Here is a 15,051-nt window from a genome sequence, read left to right as displayed (position 1 = left end):
AGTTCAGGCCCCGTAGCTGGTGAAAGATGGCTGAGTGTGTTTCTATGGCTGACTTCTCTCAAGATGGTCCCACGACTGTATTTAAGTTCACATCCTGATTTACCTGCCCCTGTTTCCAAGGAGCACAAGAGCCTCCCTCTTTTTTCTCTTGATATCTGTGTCTCTCACATTAAAACCCTCCATCGTCAGTTTCTGACATTCTTGCCATATGGCCCTGGTGACATATGGCCATCCCTGTGCCAAATAGCTCTACTACTGAGGACCAAACTCAGGACGTGGGCAGTACCCTGTGGAAGCCAGCAGAGACCACAGCCGTGTGGACGTCTTTATTCTATAGCGTTAACCTGCCCAGGTACAAACCGCGTAATTCCACAAAGATCTTACTGAATCAAGATGTTAACGGTCACAAAGGAGACGTAAAAAGCCCTGGGTTGAGAATCAGGCATCTTCATCCTGTCATCTCAGCCTCCACAGGGGGAGGAAAATGAATACTTTACAAAGCTATTTCATAAAATGTTATGTTAAATGAACAACAAATTACTTTTTCTTTCACTAGCTTTTAATGCTAATAGTGCCATTTATTCCTGACCTTCAGAAATATGAGATATTTTAAATGACAACATAAAAGAGTTCTTGTTTGAAAACCCAAGCTGCTTTAGACTGCATATTATTACTTATAAGTATAGCATGTGCCAGCATCACTCATTTCAGCATCCCATTTATATCTAACTGGTGTATGTTTCAGTTGACACTTATTGTTCTCCTGCATACGTGTCAAATTCCTTAATGCTGACTCTGACAAAGGCGGAGCGCTTGGTGTATATAAATTACATTTACTGCCATATAATCAGTGTTATCTATTAGAAAGCTATTTGCGACAAATCATGTTCAAAATAAAAATTGAATTGATTTTTCCGTTATTTTAATATTGTGCCGTGCACAGCAAGCCTTTGATTGAATCTTAAACACTTTAATGCTCTATTTTTGTTGGAGGCAGATCAGAAATGGAGTTTGTACTATTCACAAAGCTAAAACAATTTGTAAAACAACAAAATCAAATTTCAAAAAGCATCTTTATTTTCAAGCCAAGGGAATAAATTTGGTAAAGCTGTCGTTACAGGGTATACAACTTAGCGACGAAAGCCACACACGCACACTTAATTTCTATGCATCCATTTTCATCTAAATTAGATTTTAACTTTAATGCAGGGTATGAAAAGCCTCTACAAGGCCTTTGTTTCTACCATTTCTCTCAAGCAGTTGCAGGCTTTTTCCAGGCTAACACAAGCTCCAAATCATACTCTGTCCCCCTCCCCCTGGGCAGTGGGTTCGGGCTATATTCTCTGCATTCGGGTTGTAGGAGGTTCTGCTTCAGGATCCTCCAAGAGGGTGTCTCTCAATGGGTTCTGCTTGCCCCACATCACTTACAGAATAAACCACTTACCACTACATATGGGCCGGCACCATCCTCTTGGGTGTATTGATGGTTTAGGGCAACGGTCAGTGAATTAGAGCCAATGGGCTGCCTGTTTCTGTATGATCCTCCAGCTAAGAATGGTTTCACAGTTTGTAATGGTTTCTTTAAAAATTCAACAGATAAGACTTTGTGATTCGTGAAAATTATGTGAAATTAAAATGTCTATGAAGTTTTATTGGAACACAGCCACCCATCCTTTACGTATCATCTAAGCTGTTTTCTTGCTCCAGCGGTAGAATGGAATAGTGCAACAGGGACTGGATGGCCCAGGAAGCCTAAAATATTTACTGTCTGTCTCCTTATGGAAAGAATTTTCAACCTCTGGCTTAGAAGGAAGGGCCTTGGGAATTGATGTCCTATTAAAAAGGCTGGCACCTCAGGGCAAGCGGCTGAGGTAGCTCTCAAATAAAATACTGGATTCATAGCAATAAATCTAATAGAAAGGTTTTTTTGGACACACCGGTTAAAAGGTCCTCAAAGTGTTCATAAATAGATAAAATGAGGGGAAGAAAGAATATAACAAAGGAAAACAATGCCAACCTACAGAGGTGATAAATAAATACAGCCGCCACGAATTATAACATTGTCAGAAATGCCATTAGAAAAATAGGTTGAAAAGACTTTGCTCACAAAGATTGGGTTGAGTTTAAGCAAATGGAAATGGTTTCCAGCAAAGTGGCATTGGGCGAGAGCTCTGTTATGGCTGACAGACCCCAGATCCTGGAGGCACGGTCTGGGGATTGGAGAGGCCAGAAGGGCCACAGCCAGACAGAGAGGCCAGGGCCCTCCTGCCCTCTTTGGACCTTCAGAAGAGCACTCGTCAGAACTGAAGTCTGAAGGGTGTTGGGCTGGCTGCCCAGCTTCTGGTACCCGTTTTCCGGATGGCACCCCAGGCTGATCAGGAGAGCTAAGCTGCATGTTCCTTCTCAGCCTTTAGAGAATCTAAGTAAATCCTGTTTGAATTTGAATATGGATAGAAGCTGGTATGCCCCACTCCTGCCCCCCGCCCCACACACACCTACCCCATCAGCCAAAAATAAGGGTCTGTCAAGGAGAGGGCAGATGGATGGGGACTCCATCTGCACAGCAGCCTCCCCTAAGGACAGCTCATGTCGCGGGGTGCTCACTCTAGGCCAGGCACCAAGGGAAACTTGGGACGTTTTCAGAAGAGGTCATTTGCAGAGGAACCCAGGAGCCTTCTGAGAAAGAAGGAGACAAGACCCCAATTCTGGAAACTGTTGGAATGGGACAGGGAGCTGCTGAGCAAGGCCTTGGAGCAGGGCCAGGAGATGAAGGTGTCCAGTCTCCATCCTTAACTGAACCTTGCAACTTTTGTCTTTCAAGAAAGAGGAAAGAAAAGATCTACAAGGTTTATGCTGCAAAATGCCACACCCAGCCAGCCCTTCGTGCACATTATTCATTCGATCCCCCAGAATATCCCCATGAGGAAGGCATTGTTACCATTTTACAACTGCGAACACGGAGGCTTGGAGCAGTTAAGTTTCTTGTTCAAGGTCACTCAGTGGTTACACGGCACAAATAGGTGTGAGGACCCCCAAAGCCCAGCACACAATGTCTTTAACCCTAGTCTGCAGGCTCTGCCTGGTTATGCTTTTGTGTTCTTGTTGATGCCCTCATCTGTTTTCTCTCTGCATTGATTCAGTGTTGAAACCATGACTTATTCAGAAGTGTTCATGTTTCTGCAACCATGGCCTCCGAGGAGATCCATAGAACATGCAGTACAGCAGCCTGAAGGTTAAGTGCGCAGTCCCTGACCTCAGACGGCCTAGGCACAATGCCTGGCCCCACCACTTAATGTCTGTGTGACCTAATGAGCTCCATGTGCCTCAGTTTTGCCATCTGTAAAATGAGAATTATGTATATTAATTAAATAAGCTATTACAGGTAAGGACTTTGAATTGATATGAGCAAGTACTTTATAATCATTGGCTGCTGCTGTTGCTGGTGTGTTTTGTTTTGCTTTGCTTTTTCTTTTTTTTCTTTGAGACAAAGTCTTTTTTGTCATCCTCAGTAGAGTGCCTAGCTGTCATAGCTCACAACAACCTCAACTCTTGGGCTCAAGAGATTCTCTTGCCTCAGCCTCCCTGGTAGCTAGGACTACAGGCACCTGCCACAACACCCAGCTATCTCTTTTAGAGTCGAGGTCTCCATCTGGCTCAGGCTGGTCTCAAACTTGTGAGCTCAGGCAATCTACCCATCTCGGCGTCCCACAGTGCTAGGATTACAGGTGTGAGCCATCGTGCCCAGCTGTTGCTGTTTTTATTGTTGACTAATCATACCAGTTCTGCCTGCCTCACAGGATAGAATCCAGGGGGAAAGTCTGGGATGAGTAGAGCACTTCTTTGGGGACTAGGAGCTCCTGGTTCCGAATCCTATTCTGTGTGGACTCAGAGACATCACCTCCCTACCACTAACCTGTGTCAGCCATAGCAATTGTTCCTGGTCCCTTTATCCCAGTGGTTGATGTCGCTGACAATAACTAATGTTTACTGGGCACATGTGGGGCAAATTTACCTGCCTAATCTTCTTCTTTTTTTTTTTTTTTTTTTTGGCAGTTTTTGGCTGGGGCTGGGTATGAACCCACCACCTCCAGCATATGGGGCTGGCGCCCTACTCCTTTGAGCCACAGGCGCCTTCCACCTGCCTAATCTTTTGATCTTTATACCCACACTACTAGGTGGACACTTTTATTATCTTCATTTTACAAAGTAGGAATTTGAAGCTCAGAGAGATTAAGGACACACAGCCATTAAAAAGCCACGTTGAGGGATGAACCCAAGGAGTCTGACTCCTGCCTGTGCACTTTACAGCTGTGCTGGAGCAACATTAATTTAAAGCTGTGGTTGAGATCCTGTTAAGAGCTTACTGGTCACCACTCTGGGAAGGGGAGCAGGGACAGAGAACCCTGGCATCCCCTCCCAACACCGGCTTCAGGGAGAACTATCAATTCTTGTACAGAAAGAGGGAAAAAGTGACCCTAAAGGAGCACTTTCTTGGCATGAAGTCAAACTATCCCAACAAAAGACCCAGTGAATTTTGTCTACCAGGTAATGAAATTGATTTTAGTGGCAAGAATGAGCTCATTAGGGATGCAGCCTGTACTAATAATGATAATTTACTGAGCAGTAAAATCACCTCTCTACCTCCCCGCCAACAGACAAGGCTCCAAAAATTATAGGCTAGGGAGAGACTGAACGGATGCGGATTAAGGAAAAGAATTATAATGCAGAACTGCTTAAACAAAAGAGTTACAGATTTGCACATGGAACTTGGTAACCTTCATCCTAAAGTTGTCAAAGAATTAGAGACTATTAAAGAATTTTTATAATCATCTTTTTTCAGTTTTGTTTCCGCTGTCACTGGGTGGCTGTTTCTTGTTTTGGTTTTGGTTTTACAGCTCAAGCCATTTTGCAAAAGTTGGTACATAGCACAAAATGAATCGTCAGTGACTTGAATATCAATGCATGAGATGGTAACAAAGGTGAGAGTAAGATGGGGACAGTTGCAAGGAGTCACTGAAGTCCTGGAACCCCTTTCATTTCATGGGCAAAGACCCCAATAACCTTGAGCCCTGAGCAGCCAGTAGGTTTGGGAGAAGAGACCAGGCAGACACGCATCTCATGGCCTTGCCAGGCAGGTGAGAGATCTCACAGCTGGTTTCCATCCTGGGATTGTGGATCACTCTTCCAGGGTTTAGAAAATGCTGGAAAAAAAATCCTGACTATTCCTGGCGCTTTGCCCCTGCACTTTGAAGAGAAAGTCAGCTAGCTTTCTTCTATTGAGCGGTAACCTTTTTTTTCTTTAAACATACAATCTCTAAAATATCTTTTAGCCAATTCAAATAAGGATTTTCCTTTTTTTTCTTTTTTCAGTTTTTGGCCGGGGCTGGGTTTGAACCCGCCACCTTTGGCATATGGGGCCAGTGCCCTATTCCTTTGAGCCCCAGGCACCACCCAAATAAGGATTTTTTAAATGACTTTTCTCCTTCTTATGAAAGCAATACCTATTGGCTGTGGAAAATTGAAAAAAAACACAAATAAAAGAAAAACAATTAACTGTACCATCATCCAAAGGCTGTTCTTAGCATTATAGGTTAGCACTCACCCCTTTTGTTTAACAAAAGCCAGGATTTGTGTGTGTGAGAGAGAGAAAGGGAAATACATGGGCTAGCTACAATTCTATATTTTCAGAACCTACCTTTTTGATGTACTGCATCCTAAATATTTTTTCAGAAAGGTATTCCCCCATCATGTTATGTTTTAATGAGATTCTGTAGGGTTGGGGCGGTTGTTTGGTTTTGTGTGACAATCACCTTTATATACATTCTTGGTTATCTCTCTGGACAAAGGTTCTTGACCAATTCTGTGCGAGGAACCCTCTGAACCTCTTCTCAAAATGTTTTCAAACATATAAAGTAAAATACATAAGATTAAAAAGGAAATATCAAAATGCATTGAAATAGTATCAAAACATTAAAAAGAACAAATAGATAAAGTAACTACCTGTATTCACATATTGAATGGCAATGTTCGAGAGTAGATACAGTAAATAGCCACTAGAATTACAAAGTAGTGATGAGTTTCAAGCCGCTTGAGACAAATGGCACACGATATCAAAAGATCTGTGATTTCTAACGGGCTGTCATGTACAGCTATAGTCTGCTGTTTACACTCATAAATAGAGGAAATACTGAATTTCCCTTGGAGGTTAGTGAAAACAAAGAAACAAAACAAAGAAAATGTAACTTTTTTCTCATCGAAATTCTCCAACCTCCTGGTTTCTATCCATGGGATCCTGGAATCCAGGGAGCTCAGTTAAAAAATTCTTGCCCTGGGAAAAACCCCCAGGGGGAGCTGGCTGCATCTTTTGCCTGGGCACATTTTTGAGCTTTCTGATGCCAACAGCCTCCTTGTCCCAGGAGCTGCTTTTGATTTCTTCTGTGTGCTCAGGGCTGCAGAGGGAGGTCAGGGTGCTCATCAGTGGCGAGAGGATATTATCCAGTATTACGAGTTCAACTATGTCCCTTAGAAGAGATATGGTAAGTCCTGTCCCCACTACCTCTCTCATGACATGTTTAGAAATAGGGCAATCGCAGGTGTAATTAAATGGGGTTGCACTGGAGTAGAGTAGCTCCTGATCCAATGTCACCCTTGTCTTTGTAAGGAGATGACCATGTGAAGGCACAGAGAGAGTCACAGGAGATGGGGGCTATGCAGCAGGAAATGCTGAAGTGGCCTCAAACCATCTCAAGTTGAGAAGAGGCAGGAAAGATCCCCTTACAGGTGTCCGAGGAGCATGGCCCTGGTAACTACACCCCAGTTGTAGACTTCAGTCTCCAGAACTGAGACAATAAATTTCTATCATCTTAAGCCATCTGGTTTGGGTGTTATCAAGGCATTATCAAGGCAGCCCTAGAAAACTAATATAGCTGGTGTCTGGCCCTCCTACAGACTGGGATTCAGAAAAACCAAGGCTGGGGAGGGCCCAGCATCTGTGCCAGCCTGGTTAGAAGGCTGAGCTAGGTCTTCAAGGAAGAGCCTGGCCAGGCTGCACAACGTTAACTCAGGGATCAGGAAGAGATGGCCCCATACTGGCTCAAGGTCAATATAACCTGGAAAAAGTATGCTCACAAGCCTTTAGTGTGCTGAGAAGTACCCTCTTTATTCCCACATGATAATAAAAGGTCTTTATCATTAATGACATGCTATTGCTAACTGCTCGGGGGTAGGTGGCAGTTAAGGAATTCTTGCTATTAAGTTTCCTTATCACCCATTGGGGTGTGGATGAGGGACTGAATCTGATACAATCATGGCAGGTTTTGAGCCTCCCCTGAGGTTCACCTCTCTTTGGAAGATTCTATGCTTCTAGCTTTCTGGATTCTTTACAGAGGACAGTGGCTCTAAATTATTCTTCCCATTGCAGACAGATTTGGAATCTGAGCATGGCCACACATCACTGGAGCTCTCGAGTCCTCTCTCAGGGGTCTTTCAAGACCAAGGCAGCTCCTACCTGGAAGAGAAACCAGCCACGTGAGTCATAGGCAGGCAGGCAGCTGAGCAGAGAGGCCTCTGCACATGTTTCATCCCCCTTTTTAAGAAGTAGTAGGAATAGGAAGGAAAGAAAGAAAGAGTCTTTCCTTACCTAGACTAGTGAGCTGGGGATGTTTGGGCAGCAGCCCTTCTTGCTGCGGAACTGTTGGAGAAGCAGCAGAAGGTTGTGTGGCGCTAACTCCATACATTCTAAGACAAGAACAGAAGTCACAAAGAATCTAAGAATTCACATAACACGGGCAGGTCCTGTGTGCACACAGTTTTGTTTATTTCTAGTCCTTACAATGCATCCTAAAGGATAAGGATCATCACCATCATTTTACAGAACAGAAAACTGAGGCCACAGGAGCCTTCCTGTACAGTGTCCTGGTGTCCCCTGCCTCCTTGCTCACTCAGAGCCCATGGACATCAGGCAGCTGCCAGGACGGGTAGCCTTGTCGGTGTTTCCTCCCAACCCCTCCCTGAAATCCTGCAGAGACCACAGGCAGGTCTGCTGGGCAGTGCTGAGCTCAGGTGGAGAGCAGAGGGTGGCTGCCTACGGGGAAGGCCCTGCAGCTACGAATGCAGCACCTGTCCCTCTGCACCAGATAGAACACAGAGGCAGGCAGTGCTGGGATGGGACATGTGGGCAGCCCCTGGCCAGGGCTGCTCTTCTCCCTTCATCTGGAGCCCAGGGTTAGGACCCGAGCCAGACTTACTCCTCGTATGGTTTCAGACGTGCTCTCCTGGCCCGCTCTGTAAGTTCCAGGAACTCCTCATAGCAGTTTTTGGCCATGACGGTGTACCTTGTGGCACAGCCCAATTCAGAGACCCTGGCTCTTGGCAAGTAGCCCGCCCAGCCTGGGATCGGGGGCTCCTGGAGAGGTTTCCTCATGTCTTTGCATTCTGTAAAAAGATAGGCTTCCTAAAGATTGGGAAGTCACATAGTGGCCAGGGCTCTTGAGTTAGATGGCACCCAACACTTAGCCCCGGGTGAGCCCATCTAGACCTACAGACATACTAAGGGCAGCCACTACTCCCTGGTTGATCCTGCATGCCAGGTGCCTTGGTGGGGAGCTTTACAAGTAGCATCCATTTAATTCTCTCCCAAACCCTAAGAAGTTGGCACCGTTATTATCTCCACTGTATGAAGGAGCAGACTAAGACCTCGAAAAGGTCGAGAGAGATGTGGCCAAGGTCACACGGCCAGGAAGTGGCAGGGCCAGTATTCAACCTGGCTTTGTCTGATTCCTTGGTCTTAAATAGATGCTGCTTCTTTCTCAGTTTAATGAAAAAGCTCAAGACATCCCTCTGTGCGTCACAAAGTCTGTGACGGTTTATATAACAGAGGGCATCAAGAGATGCATCTAGGTTAAGAGAAAGCACATCAAACTCAGCACAGGAACCAGGCTCTGACTCTGGCTGGCTGGGTGACCTGGGGCAAGCATCGCTGTTCCCACTGCCACCTCCGCTTGTGTAAGAGCCTAATTAGTCCCCTGAGTTCCGACCTTCAGAGCTGGAATGCATCAACCTAGGAGCACCTCACCCATCTCTCTCTGCCCTAGATAAAGAAACTGGAGCCCAGAGAGGAGAAGAAAGCTGCCCTAGATCACACAGCAGTAGTCTGGCCTGTATCCAAACTCTTAGGCAAGCATAATCTTTGCAATGCCTAGAAAATCTTGTAACACAGCAAACAGGTAAACTACCATGTATTCTTGAAAGGCTCCCAAACAATTATAATTATAATAAATAACAATAAAGGCAATGAATCCATTACATTTCCTACATGCCTTTGGACCTTAAAAATGATATAGTTCAAAAAAATAAATAAACAGAATTTTGAAAAATGACATGGGCCAAATCACTGTTGTGATTATTATCATTATATAATTACGTTATCACTTGCTCGGTATGAAATTCCTTCCCACCCAGCTAGCACCTGGAAGAGCAGGATTCAAACCCAGGTCTGACTTCAGAGTCCATGCTCCAACCTCAGTCAAGTGACACTACCTCCAGAGGCCTCACTTCCCTGTCTGGAAGACGGGAGTAACAGTCTTCATCTCCCAGGCATGTTGTGAGTGGTCAGAGAAACAGCCAAGTCATGGTAATTGTTCATTGCTGATGCCTGAAAACTTCTTGTCACTTGCCTGGGTTATCTTAGTTCTCAGATCAACACCCTTCTTCCACAAGGTGCTGGAAACACCACAAAACACCTTCCTTGATCACAACTGTGCCCCTTTCCCCCAGAAATGTATCTTTCTCATTTTAAGGACTGGAGCCTCTTCCTTTCACACTGACTCCTGGGGATTTGGAACTGGGCTGGATGCTGAGGACTCTGCGGCAGTTTCTCTGGCCTGCGAGGATCTGCCCTTGGGACCAGGGGAGAAGGAAAGGTGGCTGCGGGCAGCCGGTACCCAGGCTGGTGGGGTGGTACTGCCGGTAGTACTCGTGCAGCACCCGCAGGACCGTCTCCTCTGAGTTGACGGGCTTCAGTCTGGGGGTATTGGCCACAGCACAGCGAAATTCCTCCAGCCTGTCTTTATAGCGCTGGGTGTTCTCCTGGAAGGTTTTCAGACAGTGGACAGTGTCATCCTCGGTGGAGGTTCCCTGGCAGCTAACATACGGTATAAAGCCTGCAAAAGTCAAGGGAGTCACAGCCTTCAGCGAGGGAGGCTAGCTAGGGATTGCGGGCCTGCCTGCCCCACTCGGAATTTCAGCCCACCCCTCTGCACTTCTCCCTTGGCCAACAGCACCGCGTTTTCCCAAAGACCATTAATACAAGCAGTGTTATTGTTTCCACTGTGCCTGGGCCCTCCCAGCACCCCCCCCCACACACACATACACATGACCTTGGAGCTGTGGAGGGAAGGCCCATTTCAATAAAGACCATGACAGTAATATTCTTTGATGGCAAAGCCCCTGACGTCAGCCTGAACGGCAAATGGAGAAAGCATTTAATGGGCCAAAATGATAGTCTGAGGAGTAACTGAAATTATTCGTCTTTTTAGAGAGAAAGCTTATTTTCCTCGACACTTCCCAAATGCAATTTGGGATCTTTCTTGCTGGACCATTGGGAAATTGCAGGCTTATTAAAAGCAGAGACCTAGTACACAAAAAGGTAAATTCATTATCTGCAAGACCCACCCCTTGAACAATTTTTCACCATTTCTCACAAAATAACATATAATCATTACAATTAGTATGGGTAAAACACAACTATTTATTTAAACTGGATGCTGAATCCTGAGTACTATAATCTTGTCACAATAAAACCATTTGGGGGAAGAATAAATGAGCAAAACAGGTTAAGAACTTGGTTTTAAACTGTAAAACAAATGTCTCTTATTATCAAACCCCAACATTTTTGCCTTTGTTGCTAAAAAAACAAAACAAAACTGGCTTCCAAGTTGAACAAAACCAACCCCTCCTCCCCATGTCCTACAATAAGCTACCTCTGGAAGAACCTACTTACTAATTACTAGACTGATCTTGATGGTGTTGGGAATCCTCCAGGCACAAGCCAATCTCCCCTAATGTCATGAGGGAGACCACAGAATCTCAGGTCCCTGCTAGAGTGGTTTCCCTGCCATGAGAGCCACTTTGATCTAGGCATATTTTATACTGGTGTATACATACAGACACACATAGGAATTAAGAATACAGGCTCCATTGATAAGGACTAAGGTGTTTAAAACAGGTTATAAATGCTGGCTCCTTTAATTCTCACAACAATCTTATGCTATCTTAGAGCCCTCATGTAGTGGGCTGATTGTATCCCCCAAGTAGAGATCTCCAAATCCTGATCCCTGATACCTGTGAATGTGTTCTGATCTGGAAATACAGTCTTGGCAGATGTAATTAATTTAAGGATCTAGAAATGAGATCATTGGGTCCTAAATCCAATGACTGGAATCCTTACAAGTAAAAGAGGGAGATTTGAAACACAGAGGCACAGGAGAAAAGGCCACATGAGGAACCATGTGAAGATGGAGACAAGCTGAAGAGGTGTGGCCACAAGCCAGAGAATGGGGGGTGGGGGTGGGGGCTCCAGAAACAGGAAGAAGCAAGGAGAGGATCCTCCCCTAGGAGCCTTCAGAGACAGCATCTTCCTGCAGACACCTTGATTTCAGACTTCCAGCCTCCAGATCATTTCTGCTGTTTTTAAACCACCCAGTTCATGGTAATTTATTACAGCAGCCCTAGAAACTATTAATAATAAATCCATTTTATAGAGTATTTTACTTACCATAGAGAGGATGTCACTTACAATGGCACAGACTGTGGTCAAACAGATTCAAACCTCACTTTGTCTGAATCCAAAGCCTGTTCTCTTAACTACCCAATAGGACCAGGGTGAGGCTATGCAACCCTGCACATTCCCCAAGCACCATCCCCCTGAGAACAGCTGTATGGGACAGCTGATGATCTGTAAGGACCACTGAGTTTGTCACCCACAGGGATGTGACTTATCAAGTTCTCAGTTGTCTAGAAGCCTGAGAAGAAAGAATCTCTAGGTAGGGCAACTGATGGTCCTGGTTTTCCAAAGACTGAGGAGTTTCGTGGATGCAGGACTTTCAGGGTTAAAACCAAGACATGTACCTGGCAAACCCGGACATGTGGCCACCCTCCCTTTTGAGGACATAAGGAAGGGAAACTAAGAACAACCTTTTATGGAGACTTGAGAAAGCCCAAGGTGGAAAGGACAAGGTCCCCTCAACTCACGGGTCTCCCCTCACACGATGTGGCTCTCCTGGTCCAAATCCATTCCACAGGCATTAAGTGCTCCCTGCCTACTAGGCCTGACCTAAGTTCTATCTCTCCATTTACGTGTATTAGAACCTGACTGTCAGACATCCTCGGCAAAGGAATACTCTCTATGTGTATCTTTAAAGCTAGAGTGACCATGCCTGTAATGCCCACACTTTGAGAGGCTGAGGCAAGCAGATTGCTTGAGGCCAGGAGCTCAACACAAGCCTGAGCAACACAGCAACAGTCTGTCTATCAAAACGTTTTCAAAATCAGTGTTGGTGCAGGCCTGATAGTCCCAGCTACTTCAGAGACTAAGGCAGGCGGATTTCTTAAACCCACAAACTCAAGGCTGCAGTAAGCTATGATTGTGCCATTGTACTCTAGCCTAGGCAACAGGGCGAAAACCTATCTCTAAAAAAATTAAAAAAAAAAAAAAGCTAGAGCATCTATATCATCCCAGTGGGCCAGATACACGTGTACAGTGAGTCAGGGCAAGGACAGAGACAGAGACAGAGATCAGGATTCTCCTGCCTGGCGTGGCTGCACATGCCAACTACACTTACCACTGTAGCCTGGTATGATGGGCAGTGTTCTCATGAAGGTCTGGGAAGATTCCATGATTTCACTCTCTGTTAATGAAGGGAAGGAGGAATGAAAAGGTCTCATCAAAAGTCCCTGCATCAAGAACTTACTGCATGTGTGTGCAAGCCCTTGCAAATGGAAGCGTGCCCTTTGCCAGGGATTAGGACTGAGAAGCAGCACCATCGTTTCACCCAAACCCGGGGGATATAGCTGACTTCAATTATAACCCAATGACCCGACACCACTATTATCTTTCTGGGCCTCCTCTCCTCCACCCCACCTTCCATCCATCCATCCATCCAACACTCATGAACTATATGCACACTGTGGCCACATCATTTAGCAGAGGTTGGCAATATAAAGACAAGCCAGACGCAGGAGATCCCTTGTAATGACAATGAACTTCGAGGGAGAGGAGAGACCAGGCACTCACACCTCCAGAGCTCTTTCTTTTGCCAGTCTCCACGGTCACCCCTGGAACATCTTGCAATGTCTGGAGGCATTTTTGGTTGTCATATCCACATCTGGGTATTGAGGAGCTGCTGGTATCTAGAGGCCAGGATGCTCTAAACATCCCACAGTACACAGGAAGACCCTTCAGAGTGAAAAATTAAATTCTGGCTTAAAGGGATCATGAAGTCCCAAAAGGCTAACAGAGTCCAAGATGGGTGAGCCGAGAGTGCTGAGGGAGTCCACTGAAGCATCCATTTATGTAGCTGCTGTCTCTGGAGCAAGACCCCTTCTCTCTTTGGGCATCAACTATAATCCCTCCAGATGGGCCAGAGCCTTGCCACGCGGACACTACCCTGCCCAAGCCAGTTCATCTCTCCAAACTGATGCCCTGCAGGCCAGGAGACAGAAATTCAGGGTGCAGGGGAGGGCCACAGCCCGGCTAGTCAGCAATGACAGGATTTGCTTTGGCAGTTCAGCCCCCATCAGGGTGACAGCAGTGAGGACTGGACCACGTCCAGGCCCCTGTTCTGGGCTCCTGAGAAGAGACTCTGGTCCTGGAGTCACAGACCCAGCTCCGAATCCACATCCCACACAGATGGTCCACCTGCTTACCAAGCTCTACACGTGTTAACTTATTCAAACCTCTCAACAGCCCCACTGCATAAATGCTATTATTATACCCATTCCCAGATGAGGATTCAAAAAGGCAACATATTTATACAGCACTGGCTATGCCAATGTGGCTGAACCTAGCTGCATCCTTGTTGAATCCCCACAGCTTCCCTAAGAGTTTCGACGGAAGAGAGAGGTTAGGGAATTTGTTTGAAGGTTCTAGAAAGAGAGTAGGAACAGAGAGGCCCCTTAAACCCTGCCCTGAGGCCTGCCTTGAGATGTCCTGAGGGAGGGTCCTCCAGGGAGCCAGAAAACCAGGACGGGACCCTCTGGGCTGCCGCCAGCTCCGGGTCGCCAGCTCCGGCTCACCTGGGCCGGCGGGGCGTGGCCCACCGAGCCGCGTTCCGGCCCCGCCCCGCCCCGCCCCGCCGGGCCTTTGTGCGCTCAGCTGGAACCCCGAGAGCCGGAGGCGGGGAGCTCAGCGAAGCGACCCCAGCACCTCGCTCGGCTCGGCCCGGGTGTGAAAACCGGCATTTGCCCAACAAGCGTCTGGCCTGGGAGCTGTCCCCCGGCCGCTTTCCCCGGGGGCACCGGGCCTGGCTGGGTCGGGGCGAAGCCACCATTTTGCGGACACCGAGGGTGATGGAGCCGGGACCGGAACGGCCATCCGGTCCTTGTGAAGGGGAGACGGAGGCATCAGAGCCCCGCCACGAGTCCGGGCTGTGGGGGGCCCGGCCCTGGCCACGACGGCCGCCCTGGGCCTGGCAACCCCTGCGCGCCCCCCTTCCTGTCTCCCCTCAGGAGAGCTGGATTTTCAGGTAGCCGGGCAGGGCCCCGAAATGAAGGGCTGCCTGGGAAAGAGCTTTCTAGCCAAACTTAAACCAGATGGAGAGCTCGAGGCAGCAGCTCCCGGCTGGCGGGGCTGCTCCGACGCAGGGGAGGAGACTGAGGCAGGCTGCCTGGACACTGCCCGCCGCACACCTCCCAGCCTTCCCGACCTCTCCTCTCCCAGAAACTGAACTTCAGGAAGACTGGTGGAGCCAAATATCATCTACAGCCCTCTTAAGAGCCCTAGGACTCCATTTCAGGCCTGCTTCTAGAGCTGATTCTCTTGTGGGGCATAGAATT

The 15,051-nt window shown here is 47.0% G+C and overlaps 1 protein-coding gene across 1 annotated transcript; it reads right to left on the bottom strand.

Annotated features, from left to right (window-relative positions):
* Positions 1–7,397: 7,397 nt before the first annotated feature.
* On the bottom strand, positions 7,398–12,894 carry CUNH10orf82 (chromosome unknown C10orf82 homolog). Its single transcript, XM_003787137.2, has 5 exons — positions 12,840–12,894; positions 9,942–10,160; positions 8,247–8,433; positions 7,640–7,737; positions 7,398–7,507 (listed from the first exon to the last, which is right to left on the bottom strand). Exons 1-5 carry the CDS (start codon positions 12,892–12,894, stop codon positions 7,398–7,400), a joined length of 669 nt encoding a protein of 222 aa, XP_003787185.2.
* Positions 12,895–15,051: the final 2,157 nt, after the last annotated feature.

Source organism: Otolemur garnettii, unplaced genomic scaffold (assembly GCF_000181295.1).
Source record: "Otolemur garnettii isolate 467f Iridium unplaced genomic scaffold, OtoGar3 scaffold00021, whole genome shotgun sequence".
Classification (NCBI taxonomy): domain Eukaryota; kingdom Metazoa; phylum Chordata; class Mammalia; order Primates; family Galagidae; genus Otolemur; species Otolemur garnettii.
This window is presented reverse-complemented; position numbering and strand designations above follow the sequence as displayed.